The following is a 19689-nucleotide window of genomic DNA, read 5'->3' on the forward strand; positions in this document are numbered from 1 at the left end:
GAGATGATTTATTTTCAAACAACTTTATTAACATTTTACATAAAAGTAACAGTAGTATTTGTACATCATACCTATAGCCGTAGGGTATACAAAATTAACAGTATTGTGGTACCTTGAGTATATTCAGTAGGAGTATAAAGTAACAGTAGTATAATAACATGACTTTACAAGTAGCAGATACATTCATAATATCAAGGGAAGAAAAGGGTAGGGGTTTCGGAATGGGTTTGAAGTTGCTTTAATAAAACATACAAAGGGAAAAACAGAAGGAAGGGTAAGGACGGAACAAGGGGAAACATAACAGTAAGTTATATGTAGAAATAAGTTGCTATAAAGTCGTCTAACTATAAATCTAAAGGGGTCATGTCCTCAATATGAATGGGCATGAACATACCCCATAAGGAAGAGACAGGACAAACTAACAGTTATCTATTGAGTATTGAATTGGGGGTTATAAGCCCCCAAAGTATTTAGGACAGGCATACATACATTAATATACCCAAAAAAAAGTGAATAACGCTTTAAGTCCGCTTTCAAATGCCTCAAACCGTAGTAAGCCTCTGCACCTGTCACATGACATTTATAAAAGGTATTAATGATACTAATAAACCTAAACCTATCATATGACACCTGTAATAAAAATATTAATAACACTTAAATATTTCCTAAGCACTAGAAACGTAGTTGTAAGTAAACCTGTCGTTATTGGTCCGAGTAAACGATACCCATGGACCATGTAGGGGGAAAGTTCAGCTTTTTTCTCAAATCTGCTCATGGAATATAAACCACAGATCACAATTATAATCCGACATATATGTGAAAAGCTTTTGAAAGGTCCAAGTGAGTCCAAAGTTTCACGATAATAAAATCCAAGCGAGATCCCAAGTTCAGGTATGATGTAAACGGAGGTCTTGCACAGATGGATGTAAATTTTTGGGAAGATGATTATTAGAAATAAGTCCAGCATCTCTAAGGAAATCTATACCATCCCGTGGAGACAGAATATGAATTATGTTTGAAGCATATCTCACGATTAATGTAGAATTTTAGGACCAATTATAGTCAATACTAGCCCGGCGAAGCTCAGTTGTTGTTTGTAAAAATGACCTGCGTTTTTGTATGGTGTTTTTACACAGATCCTTAAAGAAAACTAAGTTTTTATAGGGAGATGAAAGAAAACTAGAATTTTTTGTGAAACCAAGGAGGGTGTTTCTAACCCAGTTAGGATAAAATGAGACAATAACATCTCTAGTTAAGTCAGACGGCAGGGAGGAAGGTCTACGAATCCTAAATATTTTTTCAATTAGATTTTTTCCTTTAGTTTCCGGAAATAAGTAAGACATCATTGAGGAAACATACTCCCTCAATCTAGTTGGTTGAACTGACTCGGGAATACCCCTGATTTTTACATTATTTTTCCTCTTCAAATCCTCAAAATTGGACAAAGAACATCTTAATGAGGCAATCTCCTTCTGTATATCCCTCAAAGAATCCGAGAGCTCGTGAAATTTTGATGCTTCAATAGAGGAGGAGAGTTCAGATTGTTTAAACGTAGATTTTACTGTAGAGAGGGAAATGTCAGGTGTGGTGTTAGGTTTTATTACATTCTCGCTGACTATAATTGAAAAGATACTTTTTATAAGCTGCTTAATCGAGTTTCCTAATATTTTAATTTTGTCTATTCCCGGGTCCTCCACACTGCTAATCCCCAGATCATTCAACGAAATCAAGAAAGTTTTGCATGATTTAATCAGGAAATCCTCAACGGGGAAACTCCCAGGAACCAATATATTATGTAGCGAGAATGGATCAGTAAATGCCTCCTTAACATCAGTCTCCGTCTTTTCTTGAGCTATATTAGTTTTATCATCTTGAGAAGACTTATTATCACCAGATTCTCCATAACTGATAGAGCTCTCAGAAATAAAGGAACGTATCGAAGATGCCTCATCCGTATCGCTTATATCAACTGAATCAATCAGATCATTTTCTGAGTCCCCGAGAGAGGCTACCTCCTCCCCAAAGGCCTCCGAGTCTGCATTTTCTGATTCCTCCCCACCGTCAGACGATGTTTCTGACTTATTATAATTTAGACCCGACTGGTCATTTGAAGAAAACTCCCTATTAGTGTATAAAGTGAGGAGGGCATTTTCAAGTTGAGCAAACAAAGCACTTGACTCTTCCTTCATAGACTGGAAAATATTATCCTCCCCAAACTCTTCCTTTCCAGAGGCAGCGTTAACTAGTTTTCCATGAAAGCTATTTTTTTGTAGCCCCTTATCAATACCAGAGTCTAAAAATTGCTTGTCTCCTAGATTTTTTTGAAATCCCATATTAAAATCTATCCCACAGGATGACTGAGCTCTCCCACAGCATGATGATCCCATCTCCCCATTAAATAGTTGTTTAGGTGTGTTTACTGGTATAAATTCCGCTGCATCATGTCGCAAAACACTATTGAGATGTTTAATAGAAGGTGTTAATGGTACAACAAATGTGCATAATGATAAATCTATAGTAGGTTTAAATAGCGGTAATGCTGGTTTTTCAGCTCCGCTACAACTCTCCTGTAGCCCAGCCACAACACCAGACACACTTTCCCAGCTTTTCCTCTGATTCTTATTAGCTGTGACCTGGGTTGCACTGTGCCCAGGAGACCCCGCCGCCAGCACCCTATATGAAAAGGATATATCAGATTGTTCACACTGTTGCGATGCGTTAATCATCTCCCCGCCACCTCTCCGCATCAGCGCCTCCTCCGTTACTTCTTCCAAGGTGTAGGGACCCACCGCTGATAGTGCTGTGTGGTTCCCCGAGTCCAACATAGGTGTAAGGGCCTCAGCACCATTGTATTTTAATGGCCGCGCGGCTGCAGCATCTGCCGCTGTCAGCTGATCAAAGATCTCCCCCGAAGCCGATACCGGTTTGATCTTAGGAGCCCCCAGCGCCCATGTATGAGCCACTGACCGGGCCCCTGACTGCTTCTTAATGTCCCCAAATCGGCCGTAGAGAGGCGACTCACCAGTACCACTTGTCGGGGAGGAAGGGGAATTCCCGCCACCATTTCTCCCTTGCCGCGCGGCCGCGGCTTTCACCGCGGTCTCCTCGCTTTGATCTTTCAAAGCGGGGGCTGCTTCAGGTGCCGAGGACCTCACCGCCGACGTCGCCACAAGTCCACGTGGATTTCCTGGTGCAGAAGATCCCTCGGAGGGCGGCACAGCTGATCCCAGCAGCGATGCCGCAACATCTCCACCGCCGCTCCTTCTCTTCTGCCACGCGGCTTCAGCCATCACCGCGGTCTCCCCGCTTTGATCTTGTGAAGCGGGGACCGCTCCAGCTGCCGAGGACCACGCTGCCACAGTCTCCACACGTCCACTTTGGCTTCCAGGTGAAGAGGATCTGTCTGAAGCTATCCCAGCATGTTCCATCTGCGACGCTGCAGAGACTCCACCGCCGCTTCTCCCCTGCCACCGCGCAGCTCCAGCATTCAGCGCGGTCTGCCGACCTCCTCCTAAAACAGCGTCAGCCAGTGTCGGGGTCTCTCTGCATCCAAAGGAATTCACCATTGAGGTCTGATCTGCCCTCTGGATCTCACTGGCTCCTTGTTTTTTTCTCCCGCTGCGTTGATCACTCACATGGCTGGGTTGTTTACATCCAGCGTGGAGGCTTGGGCCCGACAGGCTCCCCAGGCTTCTTGGACCCGTTGTTCGGTCTCTTCTCACTGGGACCTTTCTATTCTTCTTGCTGCACCTCTTAGTCATCTTCTTATTAATCTGTGGCCGTTTATTCCACAAGTTGGCAGTCTTTTAGTAAGCTTAGAGTAGGGGAAAGCAGGAGCTCCTGGAAAACACGTCCGCTCTGCTCCCCTGCAAGCCACGCCCTGAGATGATTTATGAAGGAATGTGCTGTAGCAACATCTCCCTTCCAGTTAAATAATAGATCATCAATATAACGTGTATAAAAAATTATATGTTCTGAAAAATTATCATCATCAAAAATATAAAATTCTTCAAAAATGGCGACCACAATGTTAGCAAGGGAGGGGGAAAATTTCCCTCCCATGCTAATGCCACACTTCTGAAGAAAAAATTCCCCATCAAAAGAAAAATAATTATGAGTCAACAAAAAATTAATAGCTGTGATAATGAAATTTTGAGTCTGTGGAGGATAAGAGCTATGTTTCCTGAGAAATAATAGGAAAATCCACTTTTAAATATTCATATATTTTCTGTGAAAAAATGCCCCCCTCCAAACCATCCTGAAGTAATTTATCCATTTTACTTTTATGAAAATTAGTAGGGTCTCCCTGGAGATGTAGGTAGGTTTTTTCATCAGATAAAATATCATGAAAAGTAAAATGGATAAATTACTTCAGGATGGTTTGGAGGGGGGCATTTTTTCTCAGAAAATATATGAATATTTAAAAGTGGATTTTCCTATTATCCCCATTTATCATGCTCTCCCCAAACTCCATAAAGGTATCTTTCCACCACCATTCAGGCCTATTATATCAGGCATAGGTTCCCTTGGAGAAAAGCTGGGTGCTTGGATAGATCATTTTTTGCAACCTTTAGTTAGGGACATGCCAGGCTTTCTGAGAGACACCAAATCTTTAATAAATAATTTAAATTCTATCTCATGGCAAGCAGGCTATATGTGGCTGACTTGTGACATAGTCAGCCTATATCCGTCTATACCACACTATGTAGCCATAGATTTTCTTCAGGTGTTTCTCAGGAAACATAGCTCTTATCCTCCACAGACTCAAAATTTCATTATCACAGCTATTAATTTTTTGTTGACTCATAATTATTTTTCTTATGATGGGGAATTTTTTCTTCAGAAGTGTGGCGTTAGCATGGGAGGGAAATTTTCCCCCTCCCTTGCTAACATTGTGGTCGCCATTTTTGAAGAATTTTATATTTTTGATGATGATAATTTTTCAGAACATGTAATTTTTTATACCCGTTATATTGATGATCTATTATTTATCTGGAAGGGAGATGTTGCTACAGCACATTCCTTCATAAATCATCTCAATCAAAACTCTTTTAACCTTAAATTTACTTTTTCAGTCCATCCGTATACCATCAATTATTTGGATGTGACTCTTTTTGGTAACCACAACATAATTGACATTCTTCCCTACCATAAGGAAACTGACTCCAATTCCATTTTGTTAGCCAGTTCATGTCACCCTCCACATACGGTGAAAAATATCCCCATTGGAGAATTGATCAGACTTAAACGTAATCGTTCTAGGTCTGATCTTCTCCCACATGAAACTAATAAAGCTATTACCAAACTTAAACATAGGGGGTATTCCAACTGGTGTCTGAACAGAGCCCAAAAGATAGTGAATCAAATTGATAGATCGGATCTTTTTTCAGACCATCACAAAAATAAACACAATATCAATCATCAATTAACTTTTTCTACCAATTTTTCTCCGCAATTCAAGGATATTGTAAAAATAATACAAATACATTTACCGATTTTATCACAGGATAATTTACTTTGCCATATTCTAGAAAAAAATAAAATTAATTTCGTAGCAAAAAGGGCGCCCAATTTAGCCCATATTTTGTCACCTAGTTTAGTAGTCAGTAATAATAATAAAAAAAGTAATTCTAAAAATTAGTTATCATGTACTGGCTTTTTTGGCTGTGGGCATAATTTTTGCATTTCATGTAAACATGTTAAGAAATGCAAATCATTCACTTCTATGTTTACTGGTTTAACTTACAACATTAGGGATTTTATTAATTGTAATACCGCCAATGTTGTTTATCTTATTGAATGTACTTCTTGCTCAATTCAATATGTAGGTTGTACGACTTGTCCTCTTAAACAGCGGATACGCAGACATATGTCTGATACACTAAATCCTTCCGCAGTAAATGTTTCTGCAGTCTCGAGGCACTTTATTACTATTCATAATAGGTGCCTGGATTCCCTTACATTCATTGGCATTGAAAAGGTGTACAAACCAACTAGGGGAGGGGACCACCGCAGAAAGATTCTCAATCGAGAGTCTTTCTGGATCTACAAATTGGGTACTAGAGTGCCGCATGGTATGAATAAGAGGAGAGATCTAATCATGCAGTATTCTTAGGCATCCCTTTCTCTTCCATGTTACCCTATTTTCCCCTTAACAAAAGAAAAGGGAATATAAGTAGGAAGAGGGAAACAAAAGCAGGAAGAAGTAACAGGGAAAAAGAAAATGGTAATTTTTTTTTTTTTTCTGGGTTTTTTTTTTTTTCCCCCCTTTTTGTCAATAAATTGTACATAAATTGTTTGTAAATCGCAAGACTCTTGTTATAACACCATCAAAATATACTATGGCTTCTTTATAACATTAATGTGTGTTTTTTAACTGTTTACATTATACACTAGTATTTTTTCTTTTTTTTTCTTTCTTTTTTCCTCTCATCTTTTTTGTTATTACAATTTTTTTGTGTGTTGGTCTCCATCCTTTGCACAGTTAATTTAAATTTGTTTTTTTTTTTTTTTTTTTTTCATGCTAAACGAATGGGTGTGTTTTTCACCTAATTGGTTCACCTGTTTTCTTGATGTGTTTAAATATTTGCTTGGAGACCTTTCTTACGCATTCCATGATTAAGCCCTTTCAGGGTGAAACGCGTAGGAAATTGCTCCCCTCCATACGCCTCTTTATGTCATTTTTACCTGATGGTATGAAGATTTTATATTCTCAATAAAGCAATTATTATTTTATCTCCTGGAGACGCTGGAAAAATCCCTCTTTATGTTGTGCAGTCTATTAAGATTGGCCTGTAAAGGTGTTAATATTCGTTGCCATACGAACTGATCTTGTTCATACCGTTCGGGGGGTTTGCCGGCTGTTGACCGCTCGGAGCGTCTAAGTTCGACTGGGGTGGAATCTTCTGGGGTGGTGGACGTCGGTGGGCTGCATGGTGCTGGTGGGTTAATTGTGTCAACTGGCTCATTATTGGGTGGAGGGCCCTTGGGAACTGGAGGGAAATCCTCGTCTTCCGAGTCCCAGCATATGGACTCCGGTTTGGATGTCTTCGGGACAGGTTCCAGTTGCTTCGGGTCGGTGGAAATACACGGGCGCAACATATTACGATGCACAATGCGGGTGGGCAGTGTTTCATCCTGCTCGGGCCGTATTTCGTACACAGTTCCTTCTGGATGGATACGGCGTAGTACCCGATAAGGACTCTCTTCCCAACGTGACTCCAGTTTATTCTGGGGGCATTGATCTAGTACAAGCACACGGTCCCCGCTTTGGAGATGGGGAGGGGAGGTTGTATTCTTCCCTGGGTGTTCCCAGTCTTGAAGTTTGGTATGTACAATTCGGTGAAGAGTTTGCAGCCTGTGCCGATGATTTCGGACCCAAGATGACACTCCGGTCCAGGGCCGAGGCTCTTCGGGGTCCAACTCTACCTCCGTGATCCCTTTACCCTCTCGTCCGAACAGCAGGAAATAAGGAGTATAGCCCGTAACTCGATGTACCCGATTATTATAAACCCATACTAATTCAGAAACATATTCAGGCCAACGAGCTTTCTTGTCACTCTCCAGAGTGCGTAGCATAATAATAATCTTTATTTTTATATAGCGCTAACATATTCCGCAGCGCTTCACAGTTTGCACACATTTTTCATCACTGTCCCCGATGGGGCTCACAATCTACATTCCCTATCAGTATGTTTTTGAAGTGTGGGAGGAAACCGGAGTACCCGGAGGAAACCCACGCAAACACGGGGAGAACATACAGACTCCTTGCAGATGTTGTCCTTGGTAGGATTCGAACCCAGGACCCCAGCGCTGCAAGGCTGCGGCGCTAACCGCATTTGAATCAATGTCCGATTAAATCGCTCACAAGCCCCATTCCCTTGCGGGTGATATGGTGTGGTCCGGGATTTATCAATCCCATAAAGATGATGTAGTTCCTCCATAACTTTCCCCAAAAAACATGCTCCCTGGTTGGAATGTATACGTTGAGGACAGCCGTACACTTGTATAAAGTTTCTGCAAATTGCGGAGGCGGCTGACTTCGCGGTCTAGTCTCGAGTAGGAGTGACCACAGCGAACTTGGTGAAATGATCCACCATGACGAGGCAGTGTTCGTATCCCTGGAATGCGGGACCAATGTGCAGATAATCCACCGTTAGGAGCTCAAAGGGTGCTGAAGTCACAATCGTCTGTGTTGCGGCCCTCTGAGCAGGCGGTTTGGCCAATTCACATAAGCGGCAGGTACGGCAAAGTTCTTCCACAACAGCCGACAAGCGTGGGTGATAAACTTTCTGTTGTAACCATTGCAAAGTCTTTTTGACTCCAAAGTGGGCCCCTTTTTCGTGAGCCTCTTGAGCCAGCTCGTGTAGTTGAGCTCCGGGTGTAACCACCTGCCAAACAGTCGTTGAGGTTGTTTGCGAAGTGATTTTACGGTACAGTAGTCCCTTTCGGATAATCAGTCTCTCCCATTGTCGCAGCATCAGCGACAGGTCTTTGGTCAAAGTTTGTCGTTGAGTGTCAGTGGGTAATTGACCAGCGGCGACCCATGTCCGGAGAAGTCCAACTTCTTCATCTTCTTGTTGCTGTTGTATCCACTTATCCCGAGATTGCTCCAGGATGCCCCTGTGGGCCTCTGGGGAAGATACTTTTGCATCAACATTGGTGAGCACAGCAGCGGTAAGAGCGAACGTATTTCCTCTCCTAATTCTTCATCTCGATTCCGTCCGGGAGTTGTATGTCGAATCCTGGAGAGAGCATCTGCATGAACATTCTCGGCCCCTCTTTTGTAAATAATCTTGTAATTGTACTTCGCCATTCGGGCCACCCATCGCTGCTCCAAAGCCCCCAACTTGGCGTTTTCCAAATGAGCCAGTGGGTTGTTGTCAGTTCGCACTACCACCTCGGAGCCCGCTAGGTACTCTGCGAATCTTTCCGTCATAGCCCACACCACTGCGAGGAGCTCGAGCTTAAAAGAGCTGTAATTGTCAGGGTTACACTCGGAGTCATGGAGTGAACGGCTTCCATAAGCGATCACCCTCTCCCGGCCATCCTGAACCTGTGACAACACAGCCCCTAGCCCGTGAAGACTCCCGTCAATGTGCAGGATGAACAGCTGAGAGAAATCCGCATAAGCCAACACTGGGGCATCTGAGAGTGCAGCCTTAAGATCTCGGAAGGCCTCTTCCTGAGGGTGTTGCCACTGGATTTTTCACCCATTGGCCCCAGCGGGAGCCCCCTTCAGCAGGTCATGCAGGGCTCGAGCTCGACATGCAAAATTCTTTACGAAACGACGGTAATATCCAGCTAACCCCAGAAAAGCCCGCACGTCTTTCACCGTCTCGGGGGTAGGCCATTCCTGGATAGCAGCAACCTTCTCCCGGGACGGCCTCACACCCTCTGCCGAAACGACATGACCCAGATACTCAATCTGAGAGCGAAATAGGTGGCATTTCTGAGGCTTCACCTTCAACCCGTACTTTTGCAGCCGGCTGAGTACCTGTCCCAACCGCTTCAGGTGGTCCTCGAAGGAGGCGGCATAGACAATGATGTCGTCCAGGTAGGTCAACGTGGCCTCAAAATTGAGATCTCCTAAACATCGCTCCATCAATCGCTGAAAGGTCCCGGGGGCGTTGGCCAGCCCGAATGGCATACGATTAAACTCAAACAGTCCCATGGGCATTATGAACGCCGTCTTAGCTCTGTCCTCTTCTGACACGGGCACCTGCCAGTACCCACTGGCCAAGTCCAGGGTCGAAAAATATGTTGCTTTGCCCAATGCAGACAGAGATTCTTCTATGCGGGGCAGTGGGTATGAGTCTTTAATAGTGCAAGCATTCAATTTACGATAATCCACACAGAATCGTAGTGTACCATCTTTCTTCCGGACCAACACGATGGGGGCCGCCCAAGGGCTTTGACTTTCCCGTATCACCCCTTTTTGCAGCATCTGAGCCAGCAAAGTTTTCACTTCTTGATAGAGTTGTGGCGGGATCTGTCGATATCGTTCTCGGATAGGGGCCGCTCCTGCTGTGGGGATCTCATGAGTGATGGCGGGGGTACACCCAAAGTCATCCTCATGGCTAGCAAATACTTCGTGGTACTGTCCCAGCAATGCTTTTTCTTGTGAAAGTTGGGCCGCAGTTAGTCCAGAAAGCTCGGCCCGCATCTGCTCCAAAATATTTCGGCCCTTCTCTTGTGTCGAGACTTCGTGGGACTGTAAGGTTCGTATTGTTACCTCCCAAGGATCCTCGGGGTGTACTCGTAATTGAACCGCAGGAGCGGGCAGCACTTCTTCTAAAGGCTTTACTAGTTTGGCCAGTACAGTCCGGGCTTTCAGAATGGTATCTCGGTCTTCAAGGTTAACGCAGCGGACCAGGACGGTTCCTTTTCGCACCGTAGCGAGGGAACGAGCCACCAGTATGCCAGGAGGTAAGTGCTCTGAGTGACACGGCTCCACCTGCACCTCTACGCCCTCCAAAGGTATCGGGGCCTGAATTGGCAGGGCCACCACTGTCTGTCCAGGAGGCAGCACAAGCAGGGGTGCCGCTGACGCGATGACCTTACCCAGAGCCTCACCCTCCTGGCAGTCCCGATGCACCCGCGCACCTTGCACCAGCTGCTGGAATACCTGTCCCTGAGCTGTGCGAGAACCCCACTGCTTCAGTGTCCTTTGTGTGGGATCATTAAGCAACAGGTTACCAAACTCTTTTAAAATATTCATGCCTAGGGTGACGGGGTGTCGTTGATCAGCTTCTCCTTGAGTCAGCACCACCCCTCTGCAGCCGAGAGGGTTTACCGCACAACGTCATCTGCACCCACACTACCCCGGCAACCGGGACCGGCAGTTGGTTAGCAGCTACTAGTCTAATCATGGGTCCCCACTGAGGCCTTGCTGCCTCTGGAAAGTTTCGTTGAAAGTACGCTGCGGGCATAGTGGTTACTTGTGACCCCCTGTCCACCAGACACCGGACGGCCCGGCCCTCTACTTCTGCCCAAACTACCGGACACTTTGCTATCAAATCTTCGGGACTTCCACCACCCCTAGTTGTGGTTTTCGGCTCCGAGCGGCGTCCCCCCAGCCCGGAGCCCTTTAGTTTAATGGCCGCCGGGGTGGGTATCTCCCACGCCGCGGACACTCTCGGGCGAAGTGGCCTGGTTCTCCACACTCATAACACCGGGCCGGTATAGGTTGACCACCCCGCGGAGAACGTGACCCCCAGGGACCGGGATTAACACTGGGTCGTCCAGTCTCTGGTTCGGTTCTTCTCTTTACTTCAGCCAACTCGCTCTTAATATTTTTCAATTCTCGCTTCATCTCCTCCACCCACTGGGGTTCCTCAACTGTGTTCGAGGAGGCCTCCACACCTCGGACCTTCCCCACGGGGACCGCCATCCCCTGCTCTTGCTCCCGAACCCGTGCCTCAGCGGATCTCGCAGTCCAGTCACCAGTAGGTCACGTAGGGTAATGTCAACAGGTCCTACCCCTACCCCGTCTTTTCTTTCAATAGCCGTATGCAATTCTTGGAGCACATTCATATACTGAGTAATCGTCTCCCCCTCTGCCTGCATCTGACTAAACAGACGGGTCCTTAACTCTCCCACATCAGTGGGATCTCCGTGGGTTTGTTCCACTATCTGCAACACCTTTTCAAAAGTGTTGCGGTGCCCCGGAGGTTTCAACATCACTGACCTCCGCACCTCGCCGTCTAGGGCCATGAGTGCCACTTCAGCTTCTAGGTCAGGGGTCATTGGGTGCATCCGAAAGAGCCCCCGCATTCGCTCTGTCCAGCTCCATAGCATAGTATTGGAGCCGGAAAATCTAGGCAGGTTGTTCAGCATGGCCCCCAATGAAATGCTAGTACGGGGGCCCTCATTATTTACAGATTCTACATCTTCCCCCTGACCTGCGCCACCACCGTCTATGCTCGGAGACTGCATCCTGCCGACTACGCCAAGTGTAGGTTCGCAGGATGCAGTGACGAGACACTAGACGAATGGTGGTTTTTGAAATCACGTTTATAAAACTCTAGCCGATGGGCTAGGCTGAACAAAACAAGGATAAAGAAACAACACCAGCAGTCCACGCAGGGACTCAACAAACTTAACCAAATATAGTTTCACTTAGCCTTTCAGGGACTGCGGGGTTCAGTAGCGTGGCCGCGTTGAGGTCGCTGAGGCGGCTGTCCTGAGGAAAGTGACGTCGGTGGGGGCAACAGGCCCTGAAGAAAATAATACTGTTGGGGCGCAACAAGCCCTGAAGAAAACAAGGACGTTGGGGCGCAACAGGCCCTGAAGGAAACGGGGACGTTGGGGCGCAACAGGCCCTGAAGGAAACGGGGACGTTGGGGCGCAACAGGCCCTGAAGGAAACGGGGACGTTGGGGCGCAACAGGCCCTGAAGGAAACGGGGACGTTGGGGCGCAACAGGCCCTGAAGGAAACGGGGACGTTGGGGCGCAACAGGCCCTGAAGGAAACGCTGCCGCTGGGGCGCAACAGGCCCTGAAGGTGCCGCTGGGGCGCAACAGGCCCTGAAGGAAACACTGCCGCTGGGGCGCAACAGGCCCTGAAGGAAACGGGGACGTTGGGGCGCAACAGGCCCTGAAGGAAACGCTGCCGCTGGGGCGCAACAGGCCCTGAAGGAAACGCTGCCGCTGGGGCGCAACAGGCCCTGAAGAAAACGCTGCCGCTGGGGCGCAACAGGCCCTGAAGAAAACGCTGCCGCTGGGGCGCAACAGGCCCTGAATAAAACGCTGCCGCTGGGGCTCAACAGGCCCTGAAGAAAGCAGTGCCGTTGGGGCTCAACGGGCCCTGAAGTAAATGATGGAGGTGGCGCGCGGTGATGACGCAGTTCCCCAGAAAGGCCTGTAGCCGTCCTTTACCAAGGAGTCTCTTCCTAAGCCAGGGTAGCGAGCCTTTTATCCCGCCTGTGACAATGTGGCGTATCTTGAGGCCGATGATGGCCGGGTCGGAGTGATGGGGGGAAGGCTGGGGGGAAGGGCCCAGGTCTCTGAGGCCTGGTTACCAGTACTCACGGCCACAACCAGAGGTATAGTTCCTCTCCCTTCAAGGCGGGGGTTAGCGGGGATAATTCTCTCAGAACGGGAGCGGGGAGCAGTCTCTGGGCACAGTCTCTCACGTCTCTCTTGTCGGTAAATCGGTTGCTTTCTCCTCGCAGGCTCCTCTCGGTGCCCCTGCAAGTCACCCTGCGTCTTGCCTTCACTCCCTCTCTTCCCCAACTGCCACTTCAGCGCGTCCCCTGCTCCTTTTACCCTAGCCCCTCCCCCTGTTGCCCTGACAACCTCAGTCGCATGTCTCCCTTTGTAATTCCCCTGTTGTGCTTCCTTCAATAACTCTGATGGCGGTCCCCTTGGTTCCGGCCCAAACACTATATGGGGGTCCTCCTCCCCACACCGCTACAGGTTAATCACCTCCGTTGTGAAATTCTAAACGTGTCAATACCAATATCTGCTGCTGTGATCCTGATCTTCCCCATATATCCCAAATGTCACAATAGCAATGAGATGATCCTTAATATCAGTGCCCTGCTCATCTGATCTGTTCTTTGCTCCCCCAGGTAATGATAGTTCCAGGATATGAAGGCAAGAAAGTGCAAGATGTCAAAAAGACCATCCAGAAGATGATGATTGACAGTGTACGTTTATTACCATTTGTTTTTTTCTTGGGTACATTGCAGGGTTTTTTTTCCAAGGACAGGATTAGACTCTTGGTGGATGATGATGTTTAGGAATTAATATTAAATGTACCTGTTTAGGGTGGTTAAGAGGCTCTCATCTAATACCTCTGTTAGTTTAGGAAGTTTACGGCATGAGTAGTTGTGGTCTAATTAAAGAAAATATACGTTAATTTTATTTTATGTAACCTAAAATTAATTTTAGTAATTTTTGCTATTTATTTATTGAGACAGAACTCCAAGTTCCTTGTTTCCTTTTATACACCCATTACATGATAATAAATTGGCAGTAGTTACCCTTGACTGCATAGTGAGTGTTGCACACCTTCCATCAAACTAAATAAAGGGGTGTGAAAATCTTTTGCATGCCATAAGATGAGTTGCATACTAAAGTACTGTAAATCAATCAGCCGCGGAGACACCATCACATGTTTCTCAACGCAAGCAATGACTAGCCAGGTCTTTCACCGGGAAGGAACAACCACGGGAAGGGCAGTCTCCAATGAAGGAAACCACTTATGCCAAAACATGGTATCCATCCACAGACAGCTGTTTCGGGGTATTGCCCCTCATCAGTGTGGAGTAGGAAACTGGCTAGTAGGAGCAATGCCTAGTAAAAGACTATGAAAATGAGGATGAGTGACCTCATGGAGATCAACATCCAACACTGCGGAGACACCATCACATGTTTCTCAACGCAGTGATTCTAGAGCAATGCCCCCATCCCTTATGGGAAATATGCAAAAACATGTAAATCATTCAGCCGCGGAGACACCATCACATGTTTCTCAACGCAAGCAATGACTAGCCAGGTCTTTCACCGGGAAGGAACAACCACGGGAAGGGCAGTCTCCAATGAAGAAAACCACCTATGCCAAAACATGGTATCCATCCACAGACAGCTGTTTCGGGGTATTGGCATAGGTGGTTTCCTTCATTGGAGACTGCCCTTCCCGTGGTTGTTCCTTCCCGGTGAAAGACCTGGCTAGTCATTGCTTGCGTTGAGAAACATGTGATGGTGTCTCCGTGGCTGATTGATTTACATGTTTTTGCATATTTCCCATAAGGGATGGGGGCATTGCTCTAGAATCGCTGCGTTGAGAAACATGTGATGGTGTCTCCGCAGTGTTGGATGTTGATCTCCATGAGGTCACTCATCCTCATTTTCATAGTCTTTTACTAGGCATTGCTCCTACTAGCCAGTTTCCTACTCCACACTGATGAGGGGCAATACCCCGAAACAGCTGTCTGTGGATGGATACCATGTTTTGGCATAGGTGGTTTCCTTCATTGGAGACTGCCCTTCCCGTGGTTGTTCCTTCCCGGTGAAAGACCTGGCTAGTCATTGCTTGCGTTGAGAAACATGTGATGGTGTCTCCGCGGCTGATTGATTTACATGTTCTTGCATATTTCCCATAAGGGATGGGGGCATTGCTCTAGAATCACTGCGTTGAGAAACATGTGATGGTGTCTCCGCAGTGTTGGATGTTGATCTCCATGAGGTCACTCATCCTCATTTTCATAGTCTTTTACTAGGCATTGCTCCTACTAGCCAGTTTCCTACTCCACACTGATGAGGGGCAATACCCCGAAACAGCTGTCTGTGGATGGATACCATGTTTTGGCATAGGTGGTTTCCTTCATTGGAGACTGCCCTTCCCGTGGTTGTTCCTTTCCGGTGAAAGACCTGGCTAGTCATTGCTTGCGTTGAGAAACGTGATGGTGTCTCCGCAGCTGATTGATTTACATGTTTTTGCATATTTCCCATAAGGGATGGGGGCATTGCTCTAGAATCACTGCGTTGAGAAACATGTGATGGTGTCTCCGCAGTGTTGGATGTTGAGCTCCATGAGGTCACTCATCCTCATTTGCATACTAAAGTACTGTCTTGTAGCTGAGATTCCTCTGAAAACCAGTCTCCAATGTAATCACATTGTGTATTTACAATTGCTCATTTTTCCTTTCTTCCCAGTTAATTCTTCTCTTTCCGCTGCTCTATATAGAGACAGGAAGTCTCTTGTCCCTGCATTTATCATCCCTCTCTTCCTCTTCTGACCCGGCTGGTTCCATCTCCTCCCCCCCACAGGGACTTTTGTAGTGATTCGTGTTGTGCAGAGAAAATTGACCTTCTTTTTCTACAAAGAGTTTAGTAGGATTCAGCTAGTCTGTGTTTAACTAGGTGATGTCATAAATCTAATGGAAAAAGAGAAGAATTAGCTGGTAGAAGGGCAAAATGAGCAATTGTAAGTTCACAGTGCTATATAATATGACGAGTGCAATATATTAAGAGGATACAAATGTAATCAGCACTTACTCTGATCCTCGAGGCTGTGGTTACACATGCTGTTTCTGCAGCATTAAAATCTTAATTGAGTCACTATTTGGACTTTTTAGTTATGCAACACATATGATTCGATATAAGGAAGCCCTTATTAGGAATTTTCCCAAACTTTTAGTAAGTTTCTTTCTTTCTCTTGTAGCATGAAGCAATGATTTACATGGAGCCAGAAAAGCAGGTTATTTCGCGCTCAGCTGATGAATGTGTGGTTGCACTATGTGACCAATGGTAAGCGTTCTTTTCACTGATTTTTGCCAAGAAACAAACACTAATAATAATAGATATTTCTGTTGTCTTGTATACTGGTGGCTGCATTTACCAATAATTATATTTTAAGAAGCAACCTAGGTATTAATTATTTTGACTTTGTGGTGTAATTTGCTTAGGTACCTGGATTATGGTGAAGAGAGCTGGAAGAAACAGACTACAGAGTGCTTGAAGAACTTGGAAACGTAAGTTTGGTTCATTAGAATCACTTGGAAACCAGGATTGAATGTTCACTTTTTAACTGATAGAATAATAATTGTACGCAGAGTGAGGCTCCTGTCTCTGGAATGGCTGCGATTCAGGTAAGAAATAATTTTATTTCCATTGCCTTAAGGTTTTGCGAGGAGACCAGAAGAAACTTTGAAGCCACTTTGGGCTGGCTACAAGAACATGCCTGCTCCAGAACGTACGGCTTGGGTAAGTCTGATCCCTTGTATATCTGAAACAAAACCTCACTTTCTCTCGACATATCCAGTTTCTCAGTATGATTTTCAGCAGATGATGATCCTGATGGATAACTAGAATGTCATCCATGGTTACACTACACACAGATTGTCACTGACTGTAGATATGAGCCATTATCAACCCCTTTGGCTAGGTCCGACTCTTATTGTTGCCCTTCCCTGATTTGGCTGGTTTTGACCCCAAATGCAAATCTTCTGAATCTGGAAGACACCGGCCACCATCATGCAGTCAAATGGACATTTTAGTAGCCTAAGTTGCTAAAACTCATGGTTGCTGTGTCCTTCAAAGAAGACTACGAGAAAAGTAGATTGTTGTTACTCACCATAATGTCTGTTTCTTGTAGTCTTCATTTGAGGAACCATGGTAGCAGTCTAGCTCATGGTTGCTATGTCCTTCAATGAAGACTATGAAAAAGTGATTTTATGGTAAATAGCAAAAATCTTAATTTCTCTGTCTCTTCATTGGAGTACATAGGAACCTTGCATTAGTCTGCTGCCATGATTCCGGAGTCTACCAACGAAGACTATGAGAGCGAGTGAGTACCAAAAATCCCCATTTAGTCTATGTTGAGCTTGGAACACTATAATAAAGTTGACATACAGATGTGTGCTTCCTTACCTTTTCTCTTGACATAAGTCGACATGAGAAGTGTCAGATAACTAGCCTTAGAACAAAACATGATTTCTTTCTCACTTCATTGGGGGGACAGGTTACCATGGGTGTATGCTGCTGTCGCTAGGAGGCTGACACTATGCAAATAAGAAAAAGTTAGCTCCTCCCCAGCAGTATACACCTACCGACAGGCCCAAATTACCTCAGTTTTTGCTTAGTGTCTGAAGGAGGCGGACCTGGATCTAACACCAGATCCGCAGTATTTTTTCTTTACAGGTTTTGTGTGTACTATTACTCTTTTCACCTTTATTTTTCAGATACAGCTCGTCGGGTAACAGGGTGCAGAATGCTCACCCTGTTTTCCCACATTTAAGCGACCGAGAGAGCAGTGTGGTGTCACCCACATCGCCTACTCTCGGACCCGCTGGCAGGGCTTTGTCCCCTGTTCCCCGTAAGGGTGTTTCAGGGCGACTCTCGGTGGCCAGTCCTTGCCTATTCCCCTCCTCACCCCTCTCCTCCTCTCCTTCCCCCTTATTCTTAAGGGGTGACACCATCTTCTGCGCCGTCGGGACACGGTGCGGGAAGGAGGATTGTTTTCCCAGGACCCTCTTCCCCGAGGGCTCCTGATGTCATCCTCAGCTATGAAGAGGAGCCGGATTCAAGAGACAGGTAGTAGGCCTCCTCCCTCCCCCGACCGCTAAGCCCCTGCAGCACCCACCAGTAAGCCACTGCAGCCCCTGCTTCTCCATTCAGATTCAAATTCTGCGCCTTTTTTCTTCACATAGCGCGCGCTGTCCGACATTTTTTCTTACAACCCTCTTCCTCTGGGCTGTTCTCCGGGTTAGGCCATGCCCCCTCCGGCCCTTCGGGCACGCCTCCTGGCCGTCGTCAGCCAATCGGCGCCTACCTTTCATTCTCCAGCGCCGGGCCCGTCCCCTTGCCTGTTCCTATGTCCCGTCTCTCCCTTTACTTTCATAGCACTCTGGCCACGCCCCCTCCGGCAGGCCAGCCTATCAGGACGCCGCTTTCGTTTTCTCCGGCCGGACGCGCCCCCTTCTTTTTGGCGCTCTCGGCCTGTCTGGCGAAGTACTAGAGGTGCCTAGGTTGTTAACCCCGCCCTCTGTCCTGCTCTTCTCGTGTCTCAGAGTGCACAGCCTCCATCTTGCGCTCCTGCAGCGTTCTCTCTGGGACCTCAGATACCAGCCTCCTCATCTGTGTTCCGGCAGGGGACTTGGCTACCTGCGCTACTGCTGCTGCATCGCTGTGTGTCTGGTAGGCTCTTCTTTTCTTACCCTAACCGGCTGTTAACTCTCCTCAGCAGTATCGCCTCCATAGCGTTCTGCTGCAGTATTCACTTAGACTCTACCTATGCCCAATTCTGCAGGGGCCTCTGCCTATATCCCTGCGGTAGTCCACTACGCTTGTGCCCGCTGTAAGAGAAAGTGGGCTTCAGGCCAGCCGTTCCCGTTCTGCTCGTCCTGCAGTCCTTCCACCATGTCGGCGCCTCAGGACTCCTCTAACGCCCGGGATGAGAGCGCTCCCCCACCTCCTGAGTGGGCCGTTGCCATGTCCCAGTCAGTTTCAGGTCTGACCGTTGCCATGTCTCAATCGGTTTCAGACCTCACCAAAATCTCACAGTCCCTGGTACAGGTCCTGGAACGTATGCCACATCCCTCTGCTGCCACCAGTTCTCCGAACACCTCTCACGGTGACTCGCACGCACCTGACCATGACCTTCCCAGGGACAGATCAGGAGAAAGGACTAGGAAGCGGACTCTGTCTAGCTCTTCCCCAGATTCGGCAGCACCAAGGGTGCCCCTCTCTGCCCGTTCCCCCTCCTCGGAGGCACATGTCGGGTCAGACGTAGCCTCTCTGTCAGAATCTGACTCTGACGCAGATCACACCTCTAGAACGCAGGAAATGGTAGATAGCCTTATTTCGGCTATTGTACAAACGCTCGAAAGTAAGGAGGAAAATGCTACTGCGCAGGACCAATCTGTTTCTTTCAAACGGGTAAAACACCCTTCCAAGCTTTTTCCCAATAACAACAAGTTTGACATCACTACCTCTAGAAACTGGGAAAATCCCGGAAAATGCTTGCCGGGAAGAAAACATCTGGACATTCTTTACCCCTTTAGTCCTGACCTCGTTAACAAATGGTCATAATCTCCTAAGGTGGACCCGCCGGTTTCACGTTTAGCATCTCAAACAGTCCTGTCCATTCCCGATGCAGCATCTCTCAAGGACACTACGGATTGACAGATTGAGGCCTTAGCCAAGTCAGCCTTTGAGGCATCAGGCACTTCCTTTTGCCCTA

The 19689-nt window shown here is 46.7% G+C and overlaps 1 protein-coding gene across 1 annotated transcript in view; it reads left to right on the forward strand.

The window, feature by feature from the left end:
• LARS1 (leucyl-tRNA synthetase 1) overlaps nucleotides 1–19689 on the forward strand; it is a 122493-nt gene that overhangs the window by 68809 nt on the left and 33995 nt on the right. The window contains exons 15-18 of the mRNA XM_073575261.1: nucleotides 13574–13651; nucleotides 16171–16256; nucleotides 16415–16480; nucleotides 16630–16712. Of these exons, the coding sequence (XP_073431362.1) occupies nucleotides 13574–13651; nucleotides 16171–16256; nucleotides 16415–16480; nucleotides 16630–16712 (313 nt within the window). The remainder of the gene's footprint in view (nucleotides 1–13573; nucleotides 13652–16170; nucleotides 16257–16414; nucleotides 16481–16629; nucleotides 16713–19689) is intronic.

This window comes from Dendrobates tinctorius, unplaced genomic scaffold (assembly GCF_039654945.1).
Source record: "Dendrobates tinctorius isolate UK_male_01 unplaced genomic scaffold, ASM3965494v1 ptg000043l, whole genome shotgun sequence".
NCBI classification, from domain to species: domain Eukaryota; kingdom Metazoa; phylum Chordata; class Amphibia; order Anura; family Dendrobatidae; genus Dendrobates; species Dendrobates tinctorius.